The sequence below is a fragment of the Bacillus rossius genome, assembly GCF_032445375.1.
Source record: "Bacillus rossius redtenbacheri isolate Brsri chromosome 4 unlocalized genomic scaffold, Brsri_v3 Brsri_v3_scf4_2, whole genome shotgun sequence".
Classification (NCBI taxonomy): Eukaryota; Metazoa; Arthropoda; class Insecta; order Phasmatodea; family Bacillidae; genus Bacillus; species Bacillus rossius.
Genome location: NW_026962011.1, coordinates 35,004,147 through 35,017,565, shown reverse-complemented (window position 1 = coordinate 35,017,565; position 13,419 = coordinate 35,004,147). Strand labels below are relative to the sequence as shown.

Genomic DNA, 13,419 nt, shown 5'->3' with positions numbered 1-13,419 from the left:
AATTATGGATTCCTAATTTGTATTACTACTTGGTTTGGTGAACACCTTAGAAAAGTGGCACTTGAGTTTGTAACTGACTGTGTAACATTATGCTGAGTGTGTGATGTAGTGGCTCTGTGGAGCTTGTGACTAACGAGACTGGTGTGTGTTGTTTGTGTAGCATCCACGGATGAGTATGACAAACACTCTAGCTCCAGTTCCGCTTCCCTGCCAGGTTTGTGCACTTGCGCATGCATTCGCACTTGCAATCATGCATGCATCTTAGCACCTAGGGCTACTCTACTTCTAAGTGTTTGATGCCATCCCAGCTGTTACCACACTCTGTGTGTTTATGAATTGTTACATTATTAGCTTATAATATATTGTTTTGTTCAGTCATTTAAATTACAGTTCAACCTCATTATACAGACCTAAAGAAACAATAATTTGTGGCTCTTTGTAGTGGTAAACAACTATTGTGCAAATTATTTTAACATGTTTGTGTTTTGTAATCTTCCTTTACATTTTTTTTCCTCATAAACTCTTTTGCCGCACTGTTATACTGTCACTAAATGAGGACATTTGAGAATGTCAATTTTCCACATTGACAACATAATTGAATGCAAATTGAAATTAAAAAATTGTTGAGTGCTAAACAGTTGTCTACTTGATTTACTTAGCATAAAACATTTCTGGTAGGGATTTTCAGAGTGTAGCTAAAGCTGGTATATTGCAGCAACTAAAAAATTTTCTCGTTTTAATTTTGGTTCTTTCATTAGCCATTTCTGATAACCAAAGATTCATTAATCTGGGCTTTACCACATTCAAAAATCTTTATGTGCAGTTTTACTTAGTTTTCATACAGCTGTAAAAAACTTACTTAATAAAAAAAACATTGTTTCATTTTAGTTAACTTGGTATTAATGAGGTTTGACTGTGTATTGTCATGACCTTCTGTATGTACATTTATACCTCAGTGCAGTGATATAAAATGTAGAGAATCTTAGCCAATAGTGTAAGATAATATCATGATTGAGTGTTCCTTTATTCTCTTATAAGAGTTTGAAAGTTTTCACAGTTTGTTTGTTAAACAAACTGCCTACAGCTTCTTCATAATTGTGGGCTTTCTTGTTTACATCCAAAAATAACATTTGAAATAAAACATAAAAGCAATACCTTAAAATTTTATTCTCTCATGAGTTTTTTGAGATTTTTTGAAAGAAAAGATTAATATTACTACAAAGTATTTGTTATTGTCCTTACATTCAGTTACAAACAGAACCATTTAACATCTTGCAGGATGCATAAAAAAGATTTAAGTTGGTATAAATTTACTGATGTGTTTACGGTGAAAACATATTAAGTGGCGTTGCAGATTTTCTAAAGTTTTCATAAAATAATATTTAAATTTCAAAGGTATTTCAAGAAACGTTGGTCAATGTTGTAGAAATTGCTTGTTTCCTGATCTGGAAACGGAATCAATCATCTATTTTAAAAATAACGTATTAAAATTCATATCCCAATTGTGTTAGATATCATCTTATCTATGATTTACTTTTGATAAAAGTTAATTTTACTGTAATTTTATAAATAAAAATTATTTTAACGGGAGAAATATTTTTCTTACATTTTGAAAAATATTGTTTTCTTAAGAGTGTTTATTTTTTCTTAGCTTGAACTTTATTAATTCTTCTGCATGTCAAAGCTTGCCACAGCTGTTCCTGACACACAATAAGCATGCGTTCATAAGTCCTCATCAGAGGACTATTGAACGCATGCAGGTCAAAGTTGTTGATTGCATTTCCTCAGTTTGTACTTTCTTCTAAGGTCTTTCAAGCATATGTTGTATTATTGTATATTTAAATATTCTATAACCATGTTTTATTTTACTTTGGATTTCATTTTGTTTTTTTAGGTTACCACAGATATAATTCCCTACTGCCTAGAAATTCCTCCTTAAAAGATTAGGATTCCAAATATAATTCTAGACACACATGCTATAGTATATAAGTTGTTAAAAATATTTATATCTGTAAAGTAATAGTTTGTTTGTTGTGTTTTTTTTTAAAGTAAATGTTAACTTGAAAATTTGCAACTTGTGTGTTTCTTCTTTGTATTCTGATTTGTTAATTTGAAGTCCAGCAGTTAGTGATTATAAGATTATAAAATATATTTTGCAGTCACATTAACCATATCCAAATATAGTTATGGAAAGTAACTGCATTTCGCATGAAGAAGACTGTGTGTGTTTTTCTCCTGGACTAACATTCGTTGGGAAACGGACAAGGTTTTTTTTATCTCGAATCACATAATAATTATTGAGAGTTATCTATGTTTTACAGTTTTTTTTTTTTTTTTTACTTAAGTGTTGACCTTAATGTTTTGGTCTTTTAGATCTTTGTTTACAAAGAAAAGATCATTTGAAGGAGTTGCATTCATTATTTCTTTTCTCTCTCTTTTAATCCTTCAAATTTCCGTACCTATATGTCTATAATTTGACTTTTAAATTGTTTAATTTACGATCATGTTGATCAAAAATAATCAAAATAATCATAAATAAAAATTATATTTATTATTATCTATTTTTTATTATTATCCTATTTTTTTATTATCATGCATAGATAGTCAGAGTTGTATTCCAGTTTACTTTCTGAGGAACACTAACATAAATACAAGTTTTTCTTCCCATTTCCTCCTCTATTCCCCATCTTCCCTCTGATCGCCGGGTGAGTCGTCAAGTGTCGCGGGCGACAGTGTCACTTGTGCCTGCATGTTTTCCTAGCGAAACAGAGGATCAGAGGATACCTGCACGCGGTAATTACAACTTGAACATTGCCCTCGGCTGCTGTAACTGGCTTTCGTAACTGGGTTGCCAGCTGTCCCCTCGTGTCTACTGCTTCTGTGGATCTTTCAGCTCTTTCTTCTTCTTCTGTCGCGAGCTGTAACATTAGGATAGATGCATAGCTAATATCGTCCCATTAGATAAACAGTGCTGTGTTACACTAACTGTCTACAGTTTAGCACGTATGGTGTTCAGTGTTTATTTTGTATGTAGTTTAATGTAATAATATTTCCATGCAGTCCAGCCAACAGCATAGCCTGACGGTGTCGCAAGTCAGACATTGCGTTTTCAAAACCGTTTCTTTGTTGTCTTAACAATCTCCAGATCCACACCTTAACTGCCTTAAAAATGCCATCTTAAGGTTGCATGGACTCACAGACATTTTGCAGGGTAGCTTTGGTAGTTAACAATTTGTTGAAAATCTGCTCGTAATATTTTTTATAGTTTCTGATTGCAAATAGATTTTTATAATTAGTTATTCTAGTAGTGTTTTCTCATCTCGTTACTTATACATTTTCATTGATGGGCTGTTTATTTTCTGATTAGTTCTCATTATTTTTTGCAAACATTTAAGATACAGTCTTGCGTGGTTGGACATTATAATGGTAAAACTATTAAATAAAAATTATTATTTTATCTATTTTAATTTATTTGCGTAGGAAAACAATGTAGCAGAACTTAGAAGACTAAATATTTTACAATTTTGTAGCATATTGACTTAAGTAAAAATTGAATTATAAAATTTTTCCAAAAATTTAACTTTTGTTTGATTATTACTGAAGTCTTTCTGTATTGTTATTTACAGGCGAGCAATCTCTTGTCCGTGGTAATAAAATGCAAATGTTACAAACCTAGTGTAATGAAAGTTATAGTTATTGAGAAGCATTGTCTTGTAATAAAACCATGCTTTTACGATGATGCATTCACCGACGTTTTCCATATACATTGTCAATAAATTATACATAATAGTGATGCATATTTAGATATTTTTTTAAATTTATTTGATTGCCCATCTTTATACTAGAGCACCTAAATTTTACCAACGAGTAATTTTTTTTAGCTAAAGGATTTATGTGATTAAACATACCAAACTGGATTATTTACATAATTTGTAACCGTTTTTTTTTTTTTTTTGTTCTTGTAACTGCTTGCAGAAGTTGCCCAAATTCACGCCGCTGTCTAGCTGTTACTAAACCTGACCTGTTCAGCTGTCAGCAGTAGTAGCATTATGTGTAACGTTTTTATCATCATCATTATCATGATCATTACTAGTATGTTTAGAGTGTATTCAGGGACAAAGGCTCCGGGACAATGTCTTTAAGTGGAATGTGTCCAACGTTGTTTCCACATGTTGTGATGCAGAGTGATACTGATTGTCTAGCATAGACAGTGTAAGTAGTGTGGTTATCTTAGAGACTTAGACAGTTATGTGCAGTCAAATTATTTTTTTTTGTTGTAATTTTCTCTTGTGTGTAATTCTGTAATGTGCTTCCACCTTGTAACCATATATGTGTAAAATAGTAAGAGCAAACCTTCTGTATTACAGATGATTCGTTTTTAAGGACTGACACGAAAACACCAAAATTGGGAAAAGGTTAGATAAGTGATGCTTTGTTTGCATGATGTGTTCATCGTGGGCTTCTATACTTTGTGTTTTTTTTTTCTATTTCTATGCCGTGTGTGTTCTCGTTTTGGTATTTCTTATTGTTCGGTTTAACCTAGATTATTTGTGCGTAAATACATTTTATCCTCTGAATCATGTTTAATACTTTTAAGCACTACCTGTAAATTTTTATAACTAACCATATGTGATTTGTATTTCTAATTATTTTACCAACATTTCCTCTTGATTTTGACTGAAATTAAAATAAAATTTTTGTACACTTAAGTACTTTTGCGATGGAAAATATGCTTTATTTAGAAGATGTACTATACTGAATCATATGCACTATGAAAAAAAAAATTATTGCATCTATTCCATATTTAAAACATTGTTTTGCAGTTTTTTTGCTAGTCCCTTGAAAATAAAAATAAAAAAATAGAGAAAAATAATTTTATGGAAATTATTTGTAATTTTTGACAGTTTTCTTGCAGTATGCTTTAAAACTCTTGAATTGTATTTTATTTTAAGCCAGTTTTATTTTCTTCTGTATTTTGTTTGTAAAACTGAACAGCATTTTATAAATTGATTATGGTAATTTAAAAAAATACCAAACAAAAAATGTATTTAAGCACGATAACTTTATAGTTTTATCATTTTTAACATTGCAGCTATCACAAGATTTTTGCATGTTTCATAATTTATTACTTAAAATACTGTGAGCACTTTTGTTCATCACACCAATGAGGGTTCTCGAAACATGTCGTCATGGCTAAACTTTAAAAAACTTCTTTCAGGGAGTCAGCAAAGACTTTCCATTGTCATTTTACTCACCTTGTGCACTTTTCTTTAATGCTTGCATAGTAATTATTTAAAATTTAAAAAAAATTGTGTTTTTGATTGGAGTGGCTTCCTATTAGTTATTGCTGTCTTCTAGAACTTTATTTTACTCGCATAATAAATAAATTTTTGTTTGAAATATTTTTACACAATTTTTCTTTGATGTCGATTAAGAAAATTTCTACATACCACACTTTGAATTCAGTGTGTGAAATGAATGTCATTTTTTTGCTGACTAGTTTCATCAATGAATACCAACTCGTGAAAGATATGTATCATCCTCAGCTTCGTGTTTGTATCCAGTATGGTTGATATTTGCCAAGCAGATTTTTTGAGCATTGATACTTTTAAAATGGGTATTAGGTAGGTGTAAAGTCTAAGAAGTAAACGTATTGCTTCTATAATTGAATTTTTGCCCACAATTTAATTTAAATAAATAATATATCTCATGTTGATGGTTTACAAAAGATTTTATCTATCAATTTAGTGTTTGTTTAATCTTTTGAAAACCATATTTTAACTCTTGCATTAACTGGGAGACTGTGTTCATGTGGTTTACAGTTTTTAATTATCAATTGTGTAAAAAGGTTGTTATAAAACTGTCTAGGTTTAGGATTTCATTTATGAGACTTTTGGTCCCCACCTCTCTTTTCAGAAAGATGCTCATCTTTAGACTTGGCCTGAAAGATACTTCTAATCTAGTCGGTTCCACACACGTTAATTGCATGAAAAGCTTCTTGCACACAGGCAGATTTTTCCTTGGGCGTTATTAAGCTATATTTAGTCGAAACAGAATTTGGTCGGCTGTTATTGCTTGTGGCCAATGGTCTGTGCCGTTTTACTGGGAGAAATCAGTAAAACTGGAAATTAATTTATCCTGAGCTACTTTGTCCAACACTAAAAGTTTGTTCCTTAAGTACTTATTAAACACTAATAGATTGACAAACTCATTTGTAAACCATCAGCCAAAGTTATATGTAAAGTCTATTTAAATCTTGGGCAAAAACAATAAATTACAGCAGCAGAATAGTTTAGGAAACTACCCATTTATGGGTGTTAGTGCAGAAGAGGCTACAAACACATAAATTTTTACTTTCAAAGACTTGATTATGTATGTAGTATACACTATATTTTATTTTTTTTTGTGAACCTTGAAAGCCGGTATTCAGTAATTATTTTTTTTTGTGTTTTCACAGAACATCTAAATGAAATTGTGTAGTAAAATTATTTTTTCATACTTAGTTATAGTGTTTCCAGTTTTTTGAGGGTGTTAATATTTATCTAGTCTCTTAAATATGTATTAAAACTTGGAAAAAAAAACATATTAATATTTTCACTAATAACTGAATGTTGATGTTCTGTGCATGTTGGTGGTGATGACAAATGTGTGTTATGCTTTTTGAAATAAAAATGTATATTTTAAAGAACATATTTTTCTTGTTAGCGAGATGCATTGTAATATCGCCCCCTATTTAAGCAGCTTCAAAAAAAATTAATTCAATTTGTATTAGCAAATAATGATTTCTTTGATGTGGCTGGTCTATTCTCCTGTATTAATGACGGGGAATCGGAAGACCTAAAAGGTAAAGTACGAACTTGTAATTTGATTTTGTATTTAATGAGTTTTTGTCTCCATCAAAACAGCCAGCAGACTAGATGCATGGCATAAACTGAGTTTATTTGCTAGCTTTTGATTTGTGTTGTTTAATTTGCTTGTTTTGACTTGGTTCTGGTCTATTTTTTGTGACTAAAGTTTTTTATTTTTGTTGATTGCTCTCCGTTGCAGATAAGTCGGTATCTTTTGAAAAGTCGGTTTCATTTTCCGACGAGCCTCCGGATATGAATTCGCCTAAACAACACTCGCCTCAGCACGCAGGTAAACATCATGGAGGATTATCTGGGCATGACTTGGCACTTTGTCATCTTACCTGTAACACTGAGTGAAAGATGTACACTCCAGGAACATAATGGAGATGAACTGGAAAGCTGACCCAGCAAACATGGCTAGTTATCATTTTACATCCCTCTGTAGCAGCTAGCGAGTACAATGAACCCTGCTATGAAGATAATTCTGCTAAAGTGACGTATAGAATAGAATGTGACATAATTCTGTGTGTGCATGTAATTACGTGGAGGTAATTTTAAAATTGCTGGAGCACAATAACACTCTTGAAACATCCAGATTTTAAAAAAAAAAAACATTAATTTTTATATGTCTTGACCTTCCTATTTTTTTGCACGTTTTGATGTCTTCCTACTCTTTGAATATGTCTTCACATAAATGCAGACATTAAGTGCCAAAGCTGTGTGTTCCCAGTTTTTCTCTGCCAACAACACTGCGTATAGTTATTGAATGCTACGTCACTTTCGCAGTCGTCAGTTATCGTAGCAAGGTTACGCCCGGCTGGTTGATCGGCTGTTCTCGGCAAGACAGGTGGTGGGAAGACCGCAGAATGCAGTTGCTGCGGTCGCTGTTGCCCGTGTTTGCTGGGTCGAGCGGGAGCGTGACTAGGTTACGACTTAGCTGCCTTCTCGTGTAGACCTCGTAGACCGTAGATTTAACAATGTGCAGTAGTTTTGCCGTGTGGAGAGCCAGTAACATGAGATATGATTATTTCCTCCAAATGCTTACCTCAGCGGACTCGAAACCTCCCAAACCGGCCATAAAGTCGTCAACACTGCCTAGAATGTCTTCGCAAGGTAATTTTTATAAGTTTGTTTATGTTCACATATGGCATGATGGATGGAATTTCCTGTGTTTCTGCTGTCTGGCATTTTTAATTCGCTCCATTTGTTCTACAATGTGTATGTAATGCATGGACTGTCTGGGTGTAAATAATTGGAACACTTCATAGCTCATAAATGTAAGTTGTGACAGTTATATTAGCAGTTAATGTTGTTAATATTTATGAGTTTGTGGCTTGGTTACGACGATAACTTACCGTACAAAGAATTTAGTACAAAAGAATTTAAATGACTTTGCAGGCGCTCTGTATTGTTCTGAAACATATCCAACATTGAAAAGCGCAATTGTACATTTAAGTTACACCTGACATAAAATCTCATCTGATTTGCAGGTGCTTCACAAACTGGTGAAAAACTCTGGGGGAATAGTTTTGTTATAAAATTTAGAGTAATGTTACCTTACATCCGTAAAAAAAAAAACCAACAAGAACTTTTCTAGTTTTCTGATGCAGATTACATTTTCATTTTTTTTAAATTTTTTTTTTGTATTTGTTGCGCATGTCAATTTGCTGTTAGATCGATAGAAAGTTAACAATATTTTCTTGGTGAGCTGCAAAGAATTACATTTTGAACTATGCTTGATGTTGGTCAAGATATTAAAGCAGGCATTTAATAAATGTGAAATATCACATTTAGAAATGGCATATTTTTTTATGAATCAATGAACTATATTTTTGAGTCAGTTTCATTGTTATTTTTTAAACTGCAAAAGTCTGTACTAGTATTGAACCGCAATACAACCAGTATGCAAAATTCGTCAAGCCATATTCTTACAGTTGCCAGTAACACTATGTCACTTCTCCATTGGTCTGTTAGTTTGCTGGGGTTGTTTTAGTCTTTGGTCCTGAAACTAGGTCAACATGTAAGTTTCAAATACACCCAAATATTTTTACTACACACTGTTACAATAATCATTATAAATACAATGTCAATCATATTATGTAAATGCACTCTTTTCTACACTTAAAAATAGTTTAATCTGCCGGACCAAATGTGTGTATTTATTCTTCTTGATTTTTCAAAATTTTACCATCAGCGACATACCATCACTAAAGTGTTGTGTAGTGTGTAGGTTACTGATACAAAATTGTTGAATTTTTTTTACTCTGGATATTTTATGGCCACTTATTAAGTGGTGTACTTTAATGTTTGAATACAAAATATGATAGGGTAGAGCGATTCTGTACCCAGAGTTAATTTTTTGATTAATTGATCTTTGCTCTCATTGATGCTATATTTTTTTTCTGCAAATATTTGTTAGCAAGCCTGGTGCACACACATAAACTCGCAAATGCTATCACATTTTATGTGGGGAAATGTCAAGGTGGCAGTTTGTTTGTACCCCGAGTTCAGACCGAAATGACCAATCACAAAACAAGCGTAAAGCACTCTGTTCTGTTTGCAGCTCTCTGTGTTCAAACCCACCACAAAGGCAACGTTTGGGTGGTGGTAATTGGTCGGGATGTCGGGCAGCGGACTGTAGGATCTTGCATTGCTCTAGCTTGTTGTGTTGGTGGCCAGAGAGTGTCCTGGCAGAGGAGCCGTGTCTGCCCCGCTGCTGATGGTGCAAACGATGGATTGTGTTAACAGAGCGAATGGAGAGGGAAAGACACAAGCCGGCCCCGCCGCCCAAGCCCGTATCTTTGTCGCCGGGGCAGTATGAGGGCAGGCACGTGTATCGAGGTACGCAACTGCCCTCCGAGCACCGTGCATGCCCGATCCGTCACGGTGCTTTGCGAGGAAGAATTGTCTCGGCTGTTTTAGCGGTCGTTCACGTAGTGCTTGAATAATCTTTACCGATGGTGCACAGATATTGATTAAAAATTTATATTAATGGTAACCTGTGAATAAAATATTTTCTAAAACAAATTTAAAATTTCTTGGTGTATTTCTCGAAATACCCTAGTTGTAAGAAAATTTAAAAACCATAGTACAGAATGGGAACCTGTTGTTTCCTTTTCATAGCTTATAATGCATTCCAGCTAATCTGAGAATTTTCAAATTGACTTGTGACAATCTCACACCTGTTGCAACTGATAATATACACATTCTAGACTGAAAGGTTACGGTCATAATTATTCATTGTTCAGATTAGCAGCAATGCACTAGGTCTTAAATAGTTTTAATCTTGCCTCCATTGATGATTGTTTTTTCTGTATCAAAAATATATATTATGGATTTATTTAAAAATTTTATTATTAAATGAGGACAGTTTTAAGTTTTTAATTTGTGTTGCCGGGTCTCTAAGGCAAGATATATGTACACATTACTTTTACTTAATAATTGGCACCTAAATAAATACCTGCTAAATTTTGTTTCGATGATTAGTAGGTAAATCAATAAGTTACCTGTAAAAATCATATCAGTGCACCACTTATAATTACAATTTTAAGTAGTTAAACAAATGTGAATTATCTGGCATTCTTCTTTCAAAAACATTTTCAGAGCAAACCACAAACCAGTAATCTTTGATTTCTGTATACTGGTGATCCCATCAGATAAATATTTATGATATTGATTAATGATAATATGATAAAAAAATTCATTCTAAGTGAAGTATAATGCTATGATATCCACTAACACTTAATGAGAAAGCTAGCTCTTGTTTTTCCCTGGGAAAATCTTCTTTCTGCATGTTTGATACTTTTAATAAATATTCTCTAAAGAAACATTAGATGTATATGTTTATAATTCATTATATTTAGTCATCATAAAAACTCTAGTTTTGTAAGTTTTCCACCACAGCGAGGTTCTTGTGGAACTTACAGTTAGTGCATTTGTGTGCAGTTTTTTTTTTTTAATTATCGTGCATGGACTTGTGCCCTTCCTCTGAACTGCTTGCAGATTACAATGTGTTATGTTATTGTATTTTGTGTAAAATTATTTCATTTTTCTATTTAGTGGTTTTTCCCCCCTATATATAATTAAAAAAATAAAATGTAATTTATAATATTTTTAAATGAATCATGTTCACGGTTTGAGTTTAATAAAACATTTTATTGTGCCTGATTTGAATTCAGAGGTTTTTTTGTTTACCTGTTTAATTATCTTTACTTTTCTTTCACTTCATAATTTTTTTTTTTTCCTAGCTTCATGTCAAAGGACTTAGTGAATAAATAATTAACTTAACACAAACCAACTAAAAATAAACAAACGTTTATTCGTATTCACATTGAGATTTCAGGTGCGAATCCCAGGTGAAACAGGGTTGCATGCGTCAGTGTTAGCTGAATGTTTAGATTAGTTGAGCATGTAATTTGAATCCAAGCTTATAATTTTACCAGAAAAAAGAGTTGTTACTTTTTTAGTAAAGCTAAAAAATTACAAAAAAATACATACTTAGTGTCTCAAGAAATTTTTTACATGATGCATTGGTCCCCAGTATGGTCTTGATATAAAGGAATGAAATTATATTGTATATTATGTTCGAAAGATCTTGTTTTTCACCAATTTTTATCAAATATGTGCACAGTGCCATACATGGAACCACAACAAAACAATACTCTTTGGAGAATAAATAGTTCCTGTGTAGCTTTTCTAGCACCTGTAGGTTCCATGATTAAACAAAGTATTGGTATTTAAATAAACAAGATACCTATTATGTTTTTGGAATATGTTTTTGGACATATTGTATAGTTAAATTTTTTTCATTGGTCAGCACTCTTGTTCATAAAACTTCAATGGAGTCTCACTAATCCAAAAATCAATCTAATCCAAACAAGATATCGGTGAAAAGTAGGTGTTTTTATCTTTTAAATTGGAATTTTTTTGTATTTTAAAAATTATTTTTGATGTCTTCATCCATTTATCAACATGTTTACTGATTTTTTTTTTGTTTTGAAAGTGTTAAAGGCTGTGCTACATGACAACTTAATAACTTATACGAAGTCATCATAATCGAGGGCATCATACCAGAAGGGCGTATCAACGAAAATGAAAGTTTACAGGGGATTATGCACATACGCCCATCTAGCATGACCTGATTTCCTTTTCTTATTATAAGCCATAATGTAATAGTTCACCACCACCTAATCTAATCACATTGACCATGCGCCCGTCTGCCACAACAATCTATCACATTATTAGATACCCTTACGCCAATTATCTCGATATTGCCAAAAAGTGTTGATACGCCCTTCTGGTATGATGCCCTCGTATATTATATATTGCATGTTTATTATGTATATTGTAAATATTACTTCGTGCTGTTGCAGCTGTTAGCCTAATGGTCTCGGCCCAAAGTGGTTCAGATTAGCGGGACTGCGCGGAATGTCAGGGCGTGTTGCAGCTGTTAGCCTAATGGTCTCGGCCCAAAGTTGGTTCAGATTAGCGGGACTGCACGGAATGTCGAGGCGTGTTGCAGCTGTTAGCCTAATGGTCTCGGCCCAAAGTTGGTTCAGATTAGCGGGACTGCGCGGAATGTCGGGGCGTGTTGCAGCTGTTAGCCTAATGGTCTCGGCCCACAGTTGGTTCAGATTAGCGGGACTGCGCGGAATGTCGGGGCGTGTTGCAGCTGTTAGCCTAATGGTCTCGGCCCAAAGTTGGTTCAGATTAGCGGGACTGCGCGGAATGTCGGGGCGTGTTGCAGCTGTTAGCCTAATGGTCTCGGCCCAAAGTTGGTTCAGATTAGCGGGACTGCGCGGAATGTCAGGGCGTGTTGCAGCTGTTAGCCTAATGGTCTCGGCCCAAAGTTGGTTCAGATTAGCGGGACTGCACGGAATGTCGAGGCGTGTTGCAGCTGTTAGCCTAATGGTCTCGCCCCAAAGTTGGTTCAGATTAGCGGGACTGCGCGGAATTTCGGGGCGTGTTGCAGCTGTTAGCCTAATGGTCTCGGCCCAAAGTTGGTTCAGATTAGCGGGACTGCACGGAATGTCGGGGCGTGTTGCAGCTGTTAGCCTAACAGTCTCGGCCCAGAGTTGGTTCAGATTAGCGGGACTGCGCGGAATTTCGGGGCGTGTTGCAGCTGTTAGCCTAATGGTCTCGGCCCAAAGTTGGTTCAGGTTAGCGGGACTGCACGGAATGTCGGGGCGTGTTGCACTGTTAGCCTAATGGTCTCGGCCCAGAGTTGGTTCAGATTAGCGGGACTGCGCGGAATGTCGGGGCGAGGTGGCGCCAGCGAGGGGGCATGTGCGGGGGTTGACGCCCGCCTGGGGGGGTGTGTTTGTCCGGCAGACCTGCAGCTGACGCCGGAGATGTACAACCAGCTGCGCGGGCTGCAGAAGAAGGCCAAGGACCTGCGCCAGGAGGTGCGAAACCTGCGACGCATGTCGCAGGCACAGGCGCACACGGTTCGCGAGACCATCCGCGACACCTTCATCAAGATCAGGTGCGTGGGGGGGCTCCCCGCCCCCCCTTCCCGTAGCCGCATGCCAAGGCCTGGTCTGACACGCCCCCCCCCCCCCCCCCTCTCCAG

General features: G+C 35.0%; 1 protein-coding gene across 24 annotated transcripts in view; it reads left to right on the top strand.

The window, feature by feature from the left end:
• The window catches only part of LOC134542024 (coiled-coil domain-containing protein AGAP005037), a 713,248-nt gene that overhangs the window by 676,140 nt on the left and 23,689 nt on the right, over positions 1-13,419 (top strand). For 17 of the 24 annotated variants that reach the window (XM_063385858.1, XM_063385849.1, XM_063385852.1 and 14 more), the window contains 5 exons: positions 161-214; positions 4,368-4,415; positions 7,048-7,137; positions 9,597-9,689; positions 13,179-13,332. In XM_063385858.1, the coding sequence (XP_063241928.1) occupies positions 161-214; positions 4,368-4,415; positions 7,048-7,137; positions 9,597-9,689; positions 13,179-13,332 (439 nt within the window). Of the gene's footprint in view, positions 1-160; positions 215-1,894; positions 2,794-4,367; positions 4,416-7,047; positions 7,138-9,596; positions 9,690-13,178; positions 13,333-13,419 lie in introns of those variants that run through there. The other 7 variants (XM_063385862.1, XM_063385855.1, XM_063385863.1 and 4 more) reach the window with 4 other exon arrangements.